Source organism: Typopeltis vanoorti, chromosome 17, assembly GCF_054136105.1.
Source record: "Typopeltis vanoorti isolate ZY-2024b chromosome 17, IOZ_Tvanoo_1.0, whole genome shotgun sequence".
In the NCBI taxonomy this organism is placed as follows: domain Eukaryota; kingdom Metazoa; phylum Arthropoda; class Arachnida; order Uropygi; family Thelyphonidae; genus Typopeltis; species Typopeltis vanoorti.
This window is the reverse complement of record NC_143565.1, coordinates 91,580,370-91,601,766: the sequence shown is the minus strand read 5'-3', so window position 1 is coordinate 91,601,766 and position 21,397 is coordinate 91,580,370. Positions and strand designations below refer to the sequence as shown.

Below are 21,397 nucleotides of genomic sequence, written 5' to 3'. Positions count from 1 at the left end.
ATACTTGATGATGAGACTGAATTGTTTTTCAGTCATAACATCACGAAACATTGGCGTGTTCAGAATCCAGTCTGTAGACCAATACATTTCGAGAGCGGGCTTTCGAAATGTATTTCGAAACTTCGGGTTTTTCACTTTCTTTATTCTGATATTGCATTTGAAGGATGACAGTGATTTTAAATATTAATTTCACCTATATCCGAATATCACATAATTTCCTGATTTATAATAATCAGGAAATATGTATATTGTCTGATTTATAATTTGCTAATTTATAATAATCACCACATAGTTTCAGTATCGAAAAATTAAAGTTATGTGGAACAATTACTAGAGAAAAATAACGAATTAAATAAAAACTGTACCTATGTTTCATAACAGTTTTCGGGTGTGTGATAGTAATGCAACGGGGGGGGGGGTTAAACTATCAGAGGCGAAATAAAGTTCAATTCTATTGTAAAAATATGGAAATGAAATTTCACATTTGATATACATATTTTGAATGATAAAAATAAGCAAATGTATCGCTTACTTTAAAAATTGGAGAATAAAATATCTGAATTATGCAGAAAATATAAATTTAAATCATAACTGTTAATTTCATTTTGTAATCACCAATTATACAAGGAAACCAAGAAAGTGAAAGTACAGATTACTATACAACATGAAGAAAAAATTTAGTAATATGATTAAAGAATTTCATGTTATTCTCTATAAAGCAAAGTTGCTCAAGCGTGTCCTAAAGGAAATCTGTTAAGTATTATTCGATTTCGATGGTTTTGTACAAAAATAAAATTAACATAACCTGGAACGTTGGCAGCCGGTTTTCTTTTCTTTTTTTAAAAGAATATTCCAAATAATTATCGTGAATTAATTTCTTCGAGAACAAAGAAAAATCTTTTGTCTAGTAGCGATTAGAAAAAAATTAGCGCAAAAAAAATAAAAAATTAAATTGGTTAAGTGAAGAAATTATGCAAGACCCTTATTTTGTCCAGAAATTAAAATTGTATTGTACAATAAAAAGAGAAAACAAAAATATAAATAATTTCTCTATTTTTAGTCTATCATATATAACTAAAATCCAGTTCACCAGCATGGAACAAGAAAGTCCGTTTCTTGTTATAGGCAACTGAGAGGCAGCTACGAACGGGAGATAATCCGATTAACCTTTCTCTTCAGCGTGAGGGTTTATCACACCTTCTAATGGACATGACAGTCAAATTGCACTTCTTATCCAGGTTCTTTAAACAGGTGGGCTGAATCTTATCCAGATTTAGTTGGACGTCTATAGACGTCCTAGCCGGTAGGAAGGTTAAAGCAAACTGATATAATCACAAGAAAGAACATATCTTAAAACCATTTAACCTCCATGTTTCATCAAATTGTAATAATTTGTTCTTTTTCTTGTAGGATATATAAGAAGAGTTGGTTTAATATCATTTTTGTTCTAGGTGTTTAACAGAACTTTTTACCCCCCCCCCCCCCCCACACACACCCCCACTCTTATATCCAAGCTTCTCCTGGAATGCAAATGGTTCCCAAAATATGGGAAATACTGTTCTAAAAGATCTTTTAGAACAAAAGAAAACTGACTAAACAAATTATAAAGCAGCTTTTAATTTCATAATTAAAAAATATATAGCAGTCAGGTTATTTCAAAGATTCGTTAATTGTTTCTCTTGGTTTTCAAGTTTAGTTTGTGAATAAGATAGAACCACCAAACTGGCCATGATGGAAAAATATATCAACCACTTTATGCTTTGTATCCATATTATTTCAATGGTATGCTTCATATCCATGTTGACTGATATCTAAACACATTATGTCCAGCAGAGCGATTAAGAGATTTAAGATTTAAATTATCTGTGTCCTTTCTTACAAAATATAAAGATTTTTCACCATTCAAAATGGAGATCAAATAACTAAGTTATGGATTTGATTTATCAGGTTAAGATTCAGAAACAAATGCCAAAATACTTTTGGTTTTGTTTATGCTTACTTCTTAAGCCAGTAGATTGATTACCTATGCTTTCAGATTCAATCTATGCAGAGATTCATAATTAAAAACACAATGTGACAAATACCCTCATAATACTATGAGAGGCACTCCAGAAGTTATGCTTATGCATGCACCATGCTTGGAGTATGGGTGGCCTTAACAAAATGTCTAGTTTTGTTCCTTCATTCCTCAACTACAGTTTAGTACAAAGTGGTGCATGATTACTTGTATATACAATGGACCAGTTTGTTGAAGTATTTAAGACAGTGTGCTGTCATCAAATTGCAACATACAAAAAATGTTAGTGAAATTTGCTACTGATAAGGTTTTTATGGTGAAGCAGCTGTAGATTTCTTATTTTTTGTACCCAGCAGTATACTTTATAATACTGACAGAGGAGTTGACTTCACAACTGATGATTTCCATAAGCAGAAAGTTCAGTTAGTCAGAGAAAATCTGCAAATAAGTCAGAGATTACTAGCACTGAAACTGAACATTACTGTGTAAGTTGACTAGTGAAACGAAACAGATGAGACCAGAGGTTTGTCACCGACTGTTTCAATATTACCAAAGGGAAAGCAATAAGTTGGGTCTGTCACTGTGATTCCAAGAAGAAAATCTGGTCTGTAGAATATTGCCACGTTATCTCACTGAAGGCCTAAAAGTACAAAATTCAACCTTCTGCCAAGAAAGTGCATGCTGATTATCTTTTAGGATAGCAGAGTTGTCCACTGGTTTCAATGATGAATGATGAAAGGCAAGAAAATAAATTTGCACAGTTATCCAGATGTTGAGAAGTTGAAACTATGAATTAATAGTGTTTGGCTGAGGGACAGCCATTGCTTTTGCAACATGACAATGTGAGGTTACACATGAGCATGTTTGCTTCAATAACTATAAAAGAGATTAGATCTGAAGTGAGGAACATCCTTCTGGCAGCATAGACTTGGTCCAATGAACTTGTGGTTATTTCCTTAATTAAAGATGCATCTGAAGATTATCCATTTTGAAAATGATGAGATGAACAGGTCAAAGCAGAGGTGAGAAACTGTACTGAAAGGGATGGAGGTTATGTTAAAAATGGTACATGAAAATAAAGTAAATAAGCAAAGTACACACTTCGAATTTTCTCTTTTGGGCAGGGAGCTATTCACAATAAAGGCATTACTTTTGGAATGCCCCTCATATCTTAATACTTCAGTATATTACTAATTATATGAAAAACCAAAGGCTTCAATTTGGCAACATGAATTTATTTAAGTTAAGGGATATTACATCCCATATTGTTTCTTAGCTGAATAAGAAACTCAAAGAGTTCCAAGCCGAATATAGAAACTATATAAAGTTCGGCGATTCCAAGCATAAGCAAGCACCTGACCCATTTGGTAGTGCAAACTGAGGCAACTCATAGTAAGGGTGGAGCAAGCTCTGATCACTATTCTTGGTATTTACCCATAATGTGAACTTAGCTCCTAGGAGCTGTATTACTGTTCTACATTATGAGAGAAGGTTACTACCCAGACCGGTTTCAACCTTTATTGAGGTCTCATCAGTGAGTAGGTAGACCTAGTTAATACCAAGTTTGTAACGAACAGAACTTGCATCCCTTCTATGAGAAATGCCAAGGTGTCCTAATAAATTACTAATTATATGAAGAGCCAAAGGCTTCAATTCGGCAACATGAACTTAAGTTAAGGGATATTATATCCCATATTGTTTCTTAGCCAAATAAGAAACTCAAAGAGTTTCATGCCGAATATAGAAACTATATAAAGTTCGGCTATTCCAAGCATAAGCAAATACCCGGATAGTGCAACATCTGACCCATTTGGTAGTGCAAATTGAGGCAACTCATAGTAAGGGTGGAGCAAGCTCCGATCACTATTCTTGGTATTTACCCATAATGTGAACTTAGCTCCTAGGAGCTATATTACTGTACTTCTACATTATGAGAGAAGGTCACTACCCAGACCGGTTTCAACCTTTATTGAGGTCTCATCAGTGAGTAGGTAGACCTAGTTAATACCAAGTTTGTAATGAACAGAACTTACATCCTTTCTATGAGAATTGCCAAGAAGGTGTCCTAATAAATTACTAATTATATGAAGAGCCAAAGGCTTCAATTTGGCAACATGAACTTAGTGAACTGAGTTTCTTATTTGGCTAAGAAACAATATGGGATGTAATATCCCTTAATTTAAATAACTTCAGTATATTTTTTGTAGGTAGTTTTAAGCATGTGCAGAAACATTAAAAAAAAAAGTGATCTATGAATTAGGATGAATTTTAATTAAAATTAACAACAGAGTTCTGTGAATGTAAATCTGCTTTATTTGCAATTTATGGTGCATGAAAGTTTCAAAACTACCTTCCCAAAAACAAATGAACAAGAAATAAATTATTTTTATGTTATCACAGGATACTGCTATTGGTTGGTACAAAACCATTATTCTAAACAAAACAATTCTAACTTTCATAAGATAATTTGGATTCAGCAGGCTTTGCAAAATATGGTATAAATACAACTTCAAAAAATTTTCTTTTGTGAAAAGTATAAAAATGCTGCAGGGATTCACCATGAATCAATGCAGAAAGTGTGCCATATTTAATAAATTTAGTTAAATTCCATATAACAGAAATAACTTTCTCAAGCAACCCTTAGGATTTACAGATCCCCTGCTTCATTCAATTTCACTTATGTTATCAAAGCAAGAAGAAATAACTATCAATCCATCTGAATTTTATTAATTATTCTTATTAAATTAACTTTTAAAAAAGTCAGTTTAAAGGTTAAGACTTTGTGATGCTGAGATTTACAGCAATAAAAAGATAGTACAGGAAAGATATCAGTGTTGCAATATATTAGAAATATGATCAAGAAAACTAATTATTAATAATGCTAATAATACACAAAACAGTAGTAATTTTAAATGAAATAGAGAAGGAAAACTAAAAGAACACACAGCATATGCTCTTTATGAAAATTATTGGCAATTAGTGTTAGCTTTCACAAATCAGAAACATGTCATCAATAATTGTTTCAATAAAAAGGCACTTATTTCCTTCTCTTGTTGTTTCACTTGTTCACAGAACATAAATAAAAATTTATAATTGTAAAATAAAAGCAAGCCCACAAACTTTTTTGAAGCTTAAAGAAACCACAAACTGACCATATAAGATGTATGTTGTATCAGTACTTCCTTTAAAAACTGTCCTTGCAGAAGTAAATTTTGTCTATTTAAAAGTGTTCTGAAACTTCAAACAAAATTACACATCTCTGCATTCACAGGTAGAAAATTTTAATGTGTTTTTAAAGCAAATTTAGTTAACACCATTTTGCTATTCAATTAATTTCTTTGCTTTAAAGAAACGCCTCAAGTAGAGCACTTGCCAAGTAGCCAGTCCGAGGAGACAACACATAGAAAAGATGCTGAAATATAACACTCGGGTGTTGGTTGACTCTGTAAAATAAATAAACATAAAAAAACCAATTACATTTCTAACAATTTTTTTTTTTCATTTGTTGATCTTTAATTAAAGATTATTTTAACCAAAAATTCAAAGAACTCATTTTTAGAATCATGAAAGAAAACTATTTTTATTATGTACCAAATGAATATGAGCTTCCATAGCTGAGTCGGTATAGATAATCCCTTTGGTTGGAAAGACTTGAGTTCAATTCCCATCCATGATGTGATTAACTTTTATATGCACAGAAGCAAGCAAAAAACAAAATAATGTCTGATAGTCTTATTGAGATAAAACATTTTTTAATTGGTACAATTTTCAAATAGCTCCTGACTGCAACATTGTTTTTCATCTCACAGAATGCTGTCAGAAATATGTGGGTATTTGGAAAGACATTCTGAAATTGATATCTTCTTAACTCATTTGAAAATTCAATTATCATTGCTAGTACACAACAAAAACCAGTACAGTGCAACAATAAAACTTGAGTATGTTTGGAATAACTGCTTCATAGTAATATCCAACTGTAATAATTAAAAAATAACTTTGGCATGAATGCCAAATGAAGAACTAGCAAAGAACAAAGTGAAGAATTAGCTGGAATGTGTAAAAAGTAACCTTTTACACATTTCAGCTAGTTCTTCATTTTTGAGGTTTAACACATGCCCACACACACACTTTGGTATGATTCAAGCTTCTAATCAGGTCTTTTGAATTATGTCCATTGTAAATTTTTTTAAACATTCACATGAGATTTCCGGTCAATCTACTGCTACCATTATACATTTCAGATTTCCGAGTTTTATCTGCATCCAAGAAATACACTCATGTAATGTACTAATTATGACTGCATTTCTCTTGTATATTTTCCACTATTATTCTACTGCTGCTCATCTCATTTTCTGATTCTTTAAAGGTAATTACTGCAGACATTTAGAATAACTGGTTCAACAATGATTTCTTTTACAATACACTTTCCTCCATTTCTTAGCTTTTTAAATCCTACTCAAAAACTAAACCATCACTTCCTGTTCCAAATCCCTTTTACTTATGCATCTTAAATATCAAGATATTACCATCAACAATAACATGATAAAAGTTTTATTTCTTCTGTATTCTCTCCATGTGAATTTATATGCATCTCTTCATATACACATAGTCTATGTTCTGATGAGAATCCTGGCAAGCACCCCCAAAATTTCTCAAAACATTAGCACAAAAAATTATAGACAGAAGACTTACATGGATAAATATTTGATATATGTAAAATTTTTGTCTTAGTATATTGAAAGATATCTTATAAGTAATAGAACACAATTAAAATAAAACAGAATTATTTAACAAAGTGCCATCACAGCTTAAGACAAAAACCAGTCAATAAAATTTGTAATTAAATTTAAAAAACATATACATAAATATATATATATATAAACAAATTAGGAATTATTAGAGAGTGATAATAATATTTCCCATGGAGTGGAGATAACTGAAGGCCATAAGATCTGTTCAAATTTGGATGATGTAAAAAGTGTCACTACTCATGTTCAGCCATCTCTACTAAGCACAGAATCTTGTGGAAGAAAACCAAATCCTTAAACAAGAGTAGATGCCTTATGGAATGTCTATATCATCATTATTATCTGAGACCTCCAAAAAGAGTCAAGAACTCATTGAAAGGGGGGAGGGGGTCAGAGATCACTCACACTAGCTGCCATACCTTCTCTTAAACTTATTCACTGACTACTTCAACAAAACAACTGTTTCATTCACTACTCTGTGGAAGAAAAATCCAGCTCTTATACATTTTTAACCAAACACAAACTTCATGGATACCACTCTTGTCCTCTCCCCATTTTCCATATAATGAAAAATTTCATTGGTTGATAATCTATAACATCCTTTCAAAAGTTTGTGGACCTCTAGCATATAACCTCCTCTTTCTTCTGTTTACCAATGTCTGTAGTCCACATACACTCAATCCGTCCTTGTAATCTACATTCAATAATTACGATATAACCTGCATGCACCCTTTCCGCAGCTTCTTTTATCCCCTCGGAATCCAGGAGACCAAATCTGCAATCACATATCAAGGCCTTGTAAAGAGGCAAGATGACTTCCTTATCCTTATGTGGCAATGTTCATTTCAACATCACAATTATTGTATTTGAAATTTTGCATGTGACCTTTGAACTTCAGTAGAATATAAACCTACAGGAAGAAGAGACCATGGACATCCAAGATTAAGACGAAAAAGAATTAACCTCATCTGCAGAGCAGGAACAAGACATAAAAGCCTATACCTAAATTGTTCAGATGATCTGATGATCATTTGATCATTTTCTTATCTGCCATAACTCCAAGATCCTCTAGCAACGATTTATCCTGCAGAACCAGTTTCTTTTCATACTCTGATTTAGCTTTCTGTACAATACTCAACTTTTCTAGCCTGCAATTTATATATTTCATAACTCCTCACACTCTTATTCTCATGATGTTCATTCCGTATTATATTCTTATTATGGATCTATTGCTCAATAAAGTTGCATATCCATTTCACTCTCACTGTATTTGTTCTTTGAACTCTGGGAAAACATACAGATACCGCCTCATTTAAGCATCTTTGCAAAAGTTCCCATACATTGCTGACAACCTTCCCATTGAGTAACTAATACCATTGAACCAAAGATAGCATTCATTATTTTGTTGTAATTTCCAGTTTTGATGTTCAGCATGATCACTACTGCCAATTGGTGGCAAGACATTCATATTCTTAACTGAGACTCCTGATGCTACGATCAAATCTTACACTCTTTGACTTCGAGTTCCTTCTCTCACACGCTTTGTGAGAAAGATGTCTCACAACAATGGTAGTTGAGAGCACACTTTTAACTGCCCAAATTTGAACAGATCTGATGGCCTTCGGTTACCCCTCTTCTCCCACATGGGAAATATTATTACATACCTCCATAATTCCTAATTTTCGTTTTATATAGAAAAGACAGAGACATACACACACACACACACACACTTTTTTTTTAAATAATTAGGAATTTTACTTGACCGGTTGTTGTCTGACTTGGTGCTTTGTAAAATTCTTCTGTTACTTGTATTTTGATTGTGTTCTATTACTCAACTTTACTGAAGATGTTTTCGATACTAAGATGGAAAATTTTAGATCTATTAAATATCTATCCACATAAGTCTTCCATCTCTAATTGTGTCAGAGAAGACCATCTATCTTTGGTTCAATGGCCATAGGCTTATTTTATTTTCAAGGAGAACATCTAAGATGCTAGTTCCCGCTTTTTTTCTTCCATTATAATCTAATAACTACGGGAAACCAATTCATAATTATAAGAAGAAAGAACTAAAGTTCTGGTGCGCAATCTCTGGGGAGACACTCATTAACAGAATGCATTAATTTATCTAAATTCTGGATAGACTAATGCAGTCATATCTGTTGTGATTAGGGAAATGATTCACTACTGATGATAAATCCACAAACAGTTTTTTGGGTCAGTGTTTTCTTTCATTTATTTCTGTGAGAAGGGATGTTGAATACATGATATATTAGTACTGACTGAGCATAATGATAGGTGGGACATGGATTTCTCATGCTCTTGAAGACAGATGTTAATTCTTGTAACTTTATACACTATTGAATTTACAGATGGAGTTTAACGTTAGGAGAATGGATAAAAGTGAAAGTGGTAGTTAAATATGTAGTTTAAAAGTAGTGTGAGGATTATATGGTACTTCATCTTTCTTTATATAATATACCAGGATCACAAAGTAATGAATTGTCAGTTCTGCTAACAGAAAAAGGTATCAGTGTCCTCAATCAAAGTTGTGACAATGGAAATCATGGTGATTATTTCACATGGCATCTATAGCATACTTTGTCAGCTGCAAATAATGCTTTATCAGATTAGCAAACACTCTGACAAATCTATCCCCCCCCAAAAAAAGCAATGACAATAATGAATAAACAGAGCACGCACATATGAATCTTAAAATTTACTCACTAGATAAAGGACACATAATGATTTCACTAGCACCTGTACAAAAAGGCAACTCTCCCTCCTATTTAAAAAAATTCTATTTATTTAAAACTATTTAAAAAAACCTCATTCTCAACAATTCAGATATCATGATTAGCTTTGATGTTACTTCACTGTTTACTCACGAGTCTTTTAAAAGAAAACTATCACACCAAATTATACTTGCTTCCTAACATTTAAGTTATTCTGTGTGTTGAGGCTTAAGTGCTGTGAGGACATCATGTTTGAGGTTTAATGGAATATTTACAGCACTGGGAAAGGATTAAAAACTAATTTTAATGCTTCCAATATTTCACATATGAATACATTAAAATTAGACATGCTCAGGAATTACAAATAACTTTTGTAACAACACACTCAAACACAATACAATACTAAGTGAAACATGTGGGTGACTCTAAAGTACTATCTGGGTGGTGAGCCCTCTATGGGCATTTGTAGGTGGCTTAGGATGTAAAGTGGGATCTCTGGTAATTAATATTTCTCAAATTTTGGGAAGTTTTATGCAACCATATTTATTTAAATTCGGTTGATTTCTGAGTGCCACTGCATATTCTAAAAACAGCTTTTCTTTTTTGAATTTACTATGGTGGAGCATGGTGGTTTTTCTCCAGGAGAGCCTGTAGGTTGTACCCAAAACATGGTCTGCAATCGCGACTATTGTCAATCTGGCCAAACATGGTCATGTTTTGGATACAACCCACAGGATCGCCTGGAGAAAAATCACCATGCTCCACCATGGTGGTTTTGGACCATAGTAAATTCAAAAAAGAAAGACTGTGTTTTTAGAATCTGCGATGGCACTCAGAATTCAACTGAATTTAAATAAATATGGTTGCATAAAACTTCCCGAAATTTGGGAAACAATAATAATCAGAGATTCCACTTTACATCCTAGGCCACCTACAAATGCCCATAGAGGGGGCTCACCACCTAGATAGTACTTTAGAGTCACCCACGTGTTTCACTTAGTATTGTATTGTTTTTGAGCGTGTTGTTACAAGTTATTTGTAATCCCTGAAGATGTCTCAGTGAAATATTGGAAACCTTAAAATTAGTTTTAATCCTTTCCCAGTGCTGTAAATATTCCATTAAATCTTCAACATGATTTTAGTTATTCAAATATACTGTTCATGCTGGAATTTTACATGGAAAGAAAATAATTTATTTTCCTTCATTAGAATACTTTTTTTTTTTGTATTTTTTACCTTGCTAATTGAAAATCTTCGGCCATCCCAGTCCTTACAAAAAGTTATAATTGATGTTGTCACAATGGAACGCAACCAATAAGACAGGATATGCATGCGTTATTTTTTCCTCAGTGAGTGCTCAAGTGCACAGCAAAGTAATCAACTAATCATGACATGGTAACTAAAAATATATGCACTATCAATACTTTTTTTTATTTATTTATTCATTCATTAATGGAATACAAGCATACTAGCACTTTTTATTAACAGTGACGTGACATACGGATGTGCTATGTTTAAAAATTACTGAATATAAATTTTTTTATGTGTTTATTTAGCATTCAAAACAAGCTTATTTATTTAATCAAATTTGCATTTTTTACTACACCAGCTGTTAAGATATTTGCTATATAAAACTTTATAACCATTTTTAGAATTTTTAAATTACTTTCACATTTATATATTAAGATATTCAAAGCTAGCAGTGGCTAATTCTCTATGCTTGCTGTGCAAGCTCATTAATTGAGAAAGAAGTAATATTCATTTGTTAATAGATGCACACATTTATAAGCATTCAATTTAGGCTTTTATTTTTGTAGACAGAAGACATTTTAAGCTTGTGCAGCCATAATTGAGCTTTGCGTTATCAAAGGCCGACGCTAGTCAAGCTACCTTGGCTTGCTCGGTTGTGGGAGCATCGAGGTCCTCGCTTCAGCACTGTGATTTCATGCATGCGCATAGGCATTTCTGCTCCCTCCATGTCATCTCACCCTGTTGCTTAAACATGGGCCATATGCAGTCAAAGTATCTCTAGCCAGTGAGCTTCAGCCAGCCTTTACAAGTGTGTGTGTGTTGGTTGGGAAAATTAAGTTACAACCAACTTTTTCTGATGATGTTATTGACCAGTTCATAAAGAAGAACTGTAGGGTAGAATTTGTATTCAAGTAGCTAAATTTACAAAGATAGAATATCATTTGTAAAATAAATGTTGTATTTGTATGATTAAATGTACATAAATTTCTAAATACAAGTAACCCTCGTATAACACGGTACTTATACAACGCGGTTCCAATAAAAACACGCTCTACAAATTGTAGTAACCCTTTATCTTTTCATGTTTTTCACTGCTACTTAAAAATCAAATTTTATCTTCGTTAAATTTGTGCCTGCGTGTAATTATAAGTAGCGAATTTATATTAGGGGAAATACCCTTTAGCATGCATGTACCTCAATTGTTTACCGTATAAAACGTTTATTGTTGAAAATTGTCCTCGTTTCTGCCAGGAAAGTGCATTAAGAATCATAAGTGTGTTCATCTCAAGCTGAGCACTTTATTTTCTGGTGAGTTACATACAACATGTAATGCTTGCTTTTTTGTGTAAAAAATTATTTTTATAGTAATGGCCACAAACTGCAACGAAAGGGAAAAACTAACATTGAAAACAAAATTAATTTCTCTCAAAGAAAAATATTCAAAATCTTGGATCGGTTAAAAAATGGAGAAAAACCAGGAGTTTTTGCAGGGACTTTGAATTTAAATGACTCAACAATTGGAACAATCAAACAAAATGAACATAAAATCCAAGAAAGTGTTTATTGCTGGGTCAACGATAAGTGCAAAGTGCGTTGCTAATGATTTTGATAGAAGATCGCACCTCAAAAGAAAATTCCTATGAATGGAAATCTTATTAAATAAACAACTCTCAAAGTTTATAAACATTTATAGTGCAGACTAGGTGTTCAATGCAGATGAATCCAGGTTATATTGGAAAAAAAGTGCAAAAACGTACCTATATTTCGAAAAATGAAAGATCAGCTCCTGGATTCAAAGTTTCCAAACACAGAATTACTCTACTGTTTTGTAGTAATGCATCAGGTGATTACATGACAAAACCAGTGTTTATTAACCAATCCTCATGCTATGAAAGATTAAAATATGCACTATTTTATTTTGCCTAAAACATTTATACATTATGTGCAATGAAGTTTAAGTACAATTTGTAATTTTTATACTATGTATTTGTTTCAATAGTTTATGTTTTCTTAACTTACATGAATTACCTGAATTAAATAAAAATATGTTTTTTGTTGGATATGTCATTGTTGTTTATATAATAAAAAAATAAAACTATTTCGGAACATAATCCTGCTTTTTCTATGTGATCTGAGACTCGCATAACGCGATTTATATAACGCGGCATTTCTGTGGAACCTAACATCTGCGTTATACAAGGGTTACCTGTACACAGTTTTAAATGGTCAGTAATTCATTATTCTGCTAATCAGACTTCAATCGCACCTTTCATTCCTTGGATGATAACAAGAGCAAGAGTGAATTTCAAATCCAGCATTCGCCCCTGAAAGCTAGGATGTATCTTGAAGGAGTTGTGCATCAGGCAGAAACTTTACTTAACTATATACTATGTCCCTCCTACATCAGTGGGGCACATTTTTATAAACTATATATGGCATAGCAGTTGCAATATTTTTGGTAGACTTATTTCTAAAATTTGTATTTTTGAAATGTGGTATTTTAACGTTATATAAAATCTTAAAACGTAAATGTTATATTCAATTCATAAAAATGATATGTCATTTGAAAATTTACATTCCCTGCTACAATAAAGTTTAATTTTGTTTTGCTTGTATCTGAGCAGCATGGTGAAATGAAAATGATCCTGTACTATTCTAAATCATTTTCATTTTAGTATTAAGTTACAAACATATATCAGATATGCAAACATGAAGCATGAGACAATTTGTCCCTGTCCATCATGAACATGATACATAAATTATTTTTACTGTATTTTATCTGACTTTTGTATAAGTTCTGCTCATGTAAGAAGTAATACAAAAATTGTCTAATGAAAAGAATATCCAGTTTCTTTTTACCTTCTACAATTAAAATATTAAAAACAAGTGAGAAAATAACCACAGTAATAAACTTTAATGAAAGTACAGACATTTCATTAAAGTTTATCACTGTGGTTATCATGTAATTTTTTTTTGTTTTTGGAATAATTAACTGCAGAGATTGTGTCAAAGATTGTTTTTGTTCCTGATAGTATTTTGTTAGATTGTGATAGAGTGGAAATTTATGTATTCCTATCTTATTACAGTCTAACATGCTTTTCCAAACAAAAGAATGAGATAAATACAATAAATTGCCTCTAAGTGTAGAATAAGTATTATGTATATATAAATCAAGTGTGTTCTGTTATGAAAAGGTTAAATAAGTATGTATTTTGTGCCATTCACGAATGTGGTTAATTTAACATTGAAAGTGTAAAACATTAGCAGAGCATTATAAAATATGTATAAAAGAATTATGGAATGTAAGCACAAATTCAACAGTTGGGGGGGAGTCAAGTCCAAAGGTTACGCGAGGGAGCGGCTCGCCCCAAGTAAACAACGTGACGTCAGCGTACGTGTGATAGCAGGGGGGAGAGATATGGATGCCATGACGTAGTAGCACGTGTGAATCGGATGGACACCGAAAAGGGCGAGAATCGTCGAGAAGAATAGGGGGGAATATAAGGGTCATGCGACCCTGTAAGAAGGCCCTTTTTTCCCGGATCTCCTGCGTGTTCCCCTCTCGTGGTGGCAGAGGGTGATGGTACCCTGATGTCGGCCGGCTCCTGATAGGCAGCTACGGTCTTGGCGGCCGTATTCTCCACGGAAGGAAGCAAGTCTGGCAGTCCACAGAAGGCCAGTTTCCTGTGAACCTATGAAGCACTAAAGAGCCGAAAAGGGAAGATAAGTAAACTTTGTTTGTGTTTAACAGAATATGTGCCATGTTAATATGGTATGAAAAAGGAACATTAATGATATAGGATAAGATTGTATTGCAATCAGTTTAGAGGGATATTGAATTTAATCTTACTATCTGTCGTTGTGTTTAAGTTCGCTTTTATATTGAACGAGATGAAGGATATGTTAGAGTAAAGAATTGGTAAAATATAAAGAGATTGTGAAAGATATGAATGTTATCTTGTGTAGTCTGACAGAGCTACGGAGTTTTAGATTGATTGTGATAATAGTACATGATTAATGCATTAGCGAAGGTTAATATAATTCTTACTTTAGGAAGCTACTGTATAATATTTTATGAGTGTAATAGTAGTGCTTGAATTTTATACACCTTGTCTGAAACTCCCTTAAGATGGGATTTAATTTAGTGTTATTATGTGTATCAACTTTTGAGTATAATAAACCTTGCTTTTGATTCTAACAAAGACTTTCTGTGAATTCTGGAATCCGATGCACCGCTTATAAAATATTAATGCGAACCTATGCGGGATATTAGAAAAGAGTAAATTTTGGCCACGTCTGCAGAGTTAATAGGTATCATTAAGTACTGTCCTGAGATTACTTCTTAGTTGTTAATATTAATTAATCTAATAGCGCTAAGTGGTGCAGCGAAACAAATAAATTTCTTGGTGTTTTACGAGAGGTAAATCTCAGACACTCTGATACTCTGGTACTGCCTTGTTCTTGAGAAAATTCCATTGTCCCTCAGAGGTACCACATGCTACCCGATAGAGTGTATTACGGAGATATAGCATAAAAGGTTAAAAATAGTTGTGATAAGGAAGAAAGCGACACAACATAAATGGCGATAGGATATTGATAGAATAAGGTTAATATAGAAGAAGGTTTAGGTTAGAAAAGATTGAATAAAATACAACCATTGTACAATAAAAAAAAAAACAAGAATTCGATACAACAATTTGCATCCAACAACAAGGAATGATTAAATGAATGGCTAAGTTGGTGGACTGTTGATCAAAAAATAATTTCTGTGCAAAGTATAACCAGCTAAATTATCAAACCAAGAGACTTGGATGTGCATTATATAAATGAACTGGGAATTTTGATGAAAACAGATAGCAACAGCTAATGTCTTTAAGAAAGTTTTTGATTTGGAATTAAACTGCATGAAGAAGCTGAGAAAGAGCTCCTTGAAAATGTGTGAGTAAAAAGTTTATCTCATGAAAAATTAATAATAGCAAAATTTTTTTGCAATGCACATAAGATGGCCAAAGAAAATCAATCTTTTCATCGTTTTGAATCAGAGACCATATTCTTCATCCAACTAATGCTTGTACCACCATCTTATGGTTAGTGTGTGCTAATTAGTTTATTTGTACTCGGTGATAGAATGTGCAAGTAACTGTAAAGCTTAGAAAGTTGAGAAAGAATTATTGTAGTTTTTTTATTTTTTCAAAATATATAATTTCTTTATATTCTTAAAAGATAATGATATGTTTCTTGATTGTTTTCTCAGTTACTGTCATGTCATGCAACATTCCTGGCCCCTCCTGCCAGTGTTTTGGATCAATTCTGAATTTATTAAATTCATTAATGTAGTTAATGCATGCATAGCACTAGCAGCAGTTCTACTGAGTTTTAATGATGATTTTGAATGTTTTGGCCTCAACATTTGTTTATAATGACATAGAAGTAATTGTTTGATCCATACCCCCCCCCCCCCAGTAAATGAGCAATTTAAGACATAAGTGTTAGAACTGAAAATGTTCATCAATAAATAATAAAAGTGTATCACTCAATGATAAGAGGAATGGTTTTTTTCCCCTTCTTCATGTCCCACAGACTGATACATAATATATAAGTAGTATTTTTCTCTCTGTGTGTATATTACAAGTATAGTTCGTTAGTACAATGAATGGACTAAGTTTTATTATTTTTTACATAATTTGTATAAACTAAAAACTATATATTTTTTAAGCCACTTCTGGCTTCCAATAAATGGGGCTGTTGTCTCAAACTGGGTGAATGAAATTCATCTCCCATTTAAAAGTTAAACTGCCTCAACATTGGTAGTCACACAGGGTAGAAAGTTATTATTCTGACACCTCCAGGGAGTCAAAGACTCACTGAGGGAGGGCATCCACTTCACAACTCTCCATCTCCACTACTCAATCCACCAATTATTATGCAACATCCAAGGACTTGTTGTGGGAGAGGGCCTTCTACTCTGCTACACACATCTCACCATCTCCACTACTACTTAATTCTCCAACTACACACAGTGACACTACTGCCATCTATCACCTATCACCAACAATAACAGAATTTTTTGTCTGTAAATTGCATATGTTGTGATAGAAGGTTTGCCTGTATGTTGGATGAAAAGCCCTGCTACTTCTGTATGAGATTGGCTAACTCACCTGCAGTTAAAAAAGCTCACGTAAAGATTTTATTCATCATGATCAGAATCACATACGTGTTTTCTAATTGAAAGGCACAATGTTCTGATGTTCTTCCAATTGTGCTACAGAAGCAGTTACAAGAGCATATATACTGACCAGGTCCAAGACTAAATACCCAACTGTGATATATTACTCCACAGAAGATGATGGTATTGTGCTATGTATCTTTCTCCGTAAGTGTGAAATGCCACAGAATTTAATTATTTATGCCATACTTTTTAGCCAATGGCTACAACACTTATAAAATAAACAAAAATATGATTTGCTCTTATCTCTTCAGAGAAAAACAATTCCCGTCCTCTATAGCAAGAATATTTCTGAAAGATTGTCATAGTACCCTATAAATATAATTGTCACACCATTTTTAAACTGTCTGTATATATATCAATACCACATGCTCTAGCAACTAGTTAAGAATGTTGCTGGTCAGCAATTGTTAATAGTATCGATCACAATGGGAAAAACAAAATCTTTCGGAGTTCGATAAAGGGCTTATTGTGGGTGCCCATCTGGCTGGAGCCACGATTTTGAAAACAGCAGAGTTGATGGGTTCTCAAAAGGTGAGATATCCTGGGTGTTTAATCAATGGAAAAATTATCCACATTGCTTGTCTATCACATAACTGTGGCCCTAAGACAGTGCGTCAGAAATGAGATTGCAGTCGTCTGAGAAGGCTTATACGGGTAACCCAGAACTTCCTATGTGCAGCAATTGACTGACGTATTTAATGAAGGCTGTTCCTGACCCACATCTCACCGAACTAAGCAAAGGGAATTAAAGAGGATCACTATTTGCAGTTGCATCGAAACCTATATGGAAACCACTGATTTCTGAGAAGTTTCTAATTCAGTGGCCAGTATGTGCAACCCATATACACTCTCCTAAGGATACATTCCTTGATTTATCCTTGGCCTCCTACAGTAACAATTCTTACATTATTCAAAGTTTTTAAACATCTCTCTTGAAAAATATAAGAAATACATATGCTATCCTCATTCCACACATGATGAAATGGAAGAAAGCAATGGTATGACACAACTCTTACAAATCTGAATGGAATCTCAACAAGCCACATTTTTTGAGACTACAATTACTAAGAATATTTCACTGCTGTGTGTAAAGCTGATCTTATCCTTTTAAGAGAATTATTTGTTTACAAAGAACTTGTGAAAGTGCGAAGCATAAACGTAGTACAACACTAAGGCTACATTTTCCATTTTACTTGAAACACATAAGGTGTTTCAAGTAAAAGGTTGGATATATTCCAAGAAGATTATTGGATCAGAAATGAAATATATTCAGTGCTTTTTATTCCAGCATAAATTTTTGACCAGAAAAGCCCAAGTAGCACAAGTCAGGACAGTCCCACCTGCTACTGAGGAATACTAACAAGTTTGAAATAGTGCTATCTCATGGTGAATAAAAAAAAAAGAAAAAACGAAAGAACATGCAGACTTTATGTAGTTCATAGCTTTAATATCATATTATAAAATACACATTTAACATCACATGAAAGGTAAACCCATCATATATTTAGTACCTTAGTGCGCTAAGGCTGTATGCTAAAGACTGTAAGCAGCTGACTACAATGTTGCAGAGTATGACAGAACAAAAGATGGATGGTAAGGAAATAGTTTTGTATGATAATTCTATAAGACATGCATGATGAGAAAGTGGTGAAATAAAGTTTCTTGGGTGTGAAGATTAAGGATGTTAGTAGGTTCACTAGGATGCAAAGGAAAATGAAAGTGCTCACTGTTTCAGCAGGTATGAATGATTTGATGTATAGTATCCAAGAAGATATGAAATACTGTCAGTATAAGTGAAAAAGGAGAGAGAGAGGGTAAAGACTGAGTCTGATGCCACAATAGATGAAAACTGAGAAGAGCCATGATTGCAAATGAGTTGCTATGCAGGTTATGCAACAGGAATGGCAAGAGTTTGTGGATGGGTGGAGTGAATTTGATAGATGAAAGGACTTCATATACATGAATGATGGATTTGGAGCCAGGTATAATGACACCTTCTCCAGGTCTGGAGAAGGTGTCATTCAGTAAGAGTTTTTCAGTGCAGTTAGGAAAACTATAGAGCTTTGGGAGGGGATAAAGATGTGTGTTTGTGTGCACATAGGCATCTTTGAGGTAAGTGAGCGGGAAGAATGATTAGAAAAGAAAATGCTGAATGTAGCTCTTCAGGTCTCTAGATTGAGTGGAATAGTCAATATAAAAAGTAAGGTTGGTTGTGGGCCTAAGGAAATATACAATTTATGTATACTAATGCCAAAAGCATCCAAAATAAGGGGAAGAGATTTCGGCATTGGTTAGACATAGCCAAAGGTTACAGCATTACTGAGACTTGGTAGACAGAGGATGATATAGGGATAGAATGTAAGGATGTAGCATTTTCAGGGAGAATAAAGAAAACAGGATGAGAGTAGAGATTTTACTAATGATTTTCAGAAGAAAATGAAACCAAAAGCATTAGGAGTTCAGTAGAAAAACATAGGCAAATAGGACAAACTATACAATCAGTTGGTTATACGTAGCTAGGAATTATAAGAAGCATGTGGATGGCATGCATCAGCAATTAAGAAGGGAAATATGGAGGTGTTTAAAGAAAGCAGTATTAGATTGTATATACAGGATCAAGAGGAAAATCAAGTAGGTATTAGAGAGATTAGGAGCATCATTTAGGAGCTGCAAAAATGTTGTTGAAGGTATATAAAGAGAAAGGTGATCAACAAGCAGCAAAGCATAGGCAAAAAAAAATGACTGTATGACAAGGAAAGCAAAATCAGATTATGACAGGAAATTAGCTGAACAGGCAAAGGGAATTACACACCTTGTTTGTTATGTAGCAAGTAAAAGGAAGAATAGCTCTATGGAAGGGTAATGTTAATTAGTGCTGATGGCAGGGAGGTAACACAGCAGACAAAATAGTTGAGTTACTGAGTAATCACTTTGCATGTACATACCATCCAAGTTGAGGTAGTGATGTAACTACAGAGTAAGATGGAAGTGCTTAAGATACTGGAATATCAATGTAAATATAGCTATGGGACTGGATAGGATATCAGCCTATATATTATGAGAATGTGCAAGGGAAATTGCAGTTCTTCTGACCAATGTTTATGTCTCGGCTCTGATAAGGACCCGAGGGAGTGAAAAGAGGACAAAATAGTTCTGTTGCATGAAGGAAATTCTAAAACATGTAGATAAATACAGACTGATTGGTTCTCAGTGGTTAAGGTACTGGAGAAGTTGGTCAAAGGCAGAATTCAGGAATGCAATGGGAATATAACACTCCATGGGAAGCAGCACAGTTTTATTATTTTTTTCAAGGGCAGTTCTTTTCTTAATAATTAAAGGAAAGGATGGATAAAGGAAATGGCTACATGATGTTGCTGCCAAATAGTTTCATTTGACAGGATACTGTATGAAAAATCTTTTACATAAATTGGAGTGTATGCATATAGATTTGAAGATGGTGAATATAGATAAGACAGTGGCAGAAAAAGAAGGATGACTAGCATCTACCATAAAAATCCATACTTGGGTCACTGCTATTTAACTTGTATATCAATGATATAGGAAGTGATTTAAGGGAAATATTCAGTTATTTGCTGATGACACAAAATTAAGTATAGCAATGATCAACAAAGATGATAGAGATCCTACAGGATGATTTAAATAGACTGGCAGTATGGATGATTGTTAGTAGTGCAATGTGGACTAAAGGAGAATAATTCAGGTAAGGAAAGTATTTTTTCTTTCTTAAACTTCAAATTAATCAAAAATAAAGCCACAGAAGTATGCAATTTGTATCTGAATTAAAAATCAGGTACATTCTGAAATAAAGAAACTGAAGAGTATGCAAAATTATACTCATTTGGCAAGGAAGGAATCTGCTTTGAATATTATGCTAGATTATCTGTATTTGAAATAACATGGAATTACTGCTTATATACATCCATCCATACACACAGGAGGTATGTATGGATGTATCCATATATGTATGGCCATATACGACTATATATATATACATGTGCATAAAATGAAGCTTTGTCTTCCCCACACTCTTCAGAATTTTCTTCAAATAATATGACTTGTAATAGTAATGTGTGTGTGTGTGGGGGGGGTATATTTTTATTCTACAATTACACAAATTAACTTTTCAAAGTAAGAAATTGAATAATAAGCTGAAAAATTATAAATACATACCATTGGTGTCTCTCATTTCAGCTTCTCTTTGACGCATATATGCAAAATCTTTTACAATAGATTCTGACAAATCCTCTAGCTTCTGAAGCTCCACTTCCAATGGTTTTAGTTTGCCAACTTCAGCCAACTGAAATTGAAAATAAAGAGTGCAATGAGATACTACTGGACAAATCTGCTGGAAATAATTGTAAAGAAGGTGTGTGATGTACATTAATTATCTTACCAT

General features: G+C 33.4%; 1 protein-coding gene across 1 annotated transcript in view; it reads right to left on the bottom strand.

The window, feature by feature from the left end:
• Window positions 1-4,307: 4,307 nt before the first annotated feature.
• Window positions 4,308-21,397, bottom strand: part of bai (Transmembrane emp24 domain-containing protein bai) — a 113,240-nt gene continuing 96,150 nt past the window's right edge. Inside the window, exons 4-5 of the mRNA XM_090406741.1 lie at window positions 21,172-21,298; window positions 4,308-5,460 (exon numbers count right to left, since the gene is read on the bottom strand). Of these exons, the coding sequence (XP_090262867.1) occupies window positions 5,339-5,460; window positions 21,172-21,298 (249 nt within the window). The 3' untranslated portion in view covers window positions 4,308-5,338. The remainder of the gene's footprint in view (window positions 5,461-21,171; window positions 21,299-21,397) is intronic.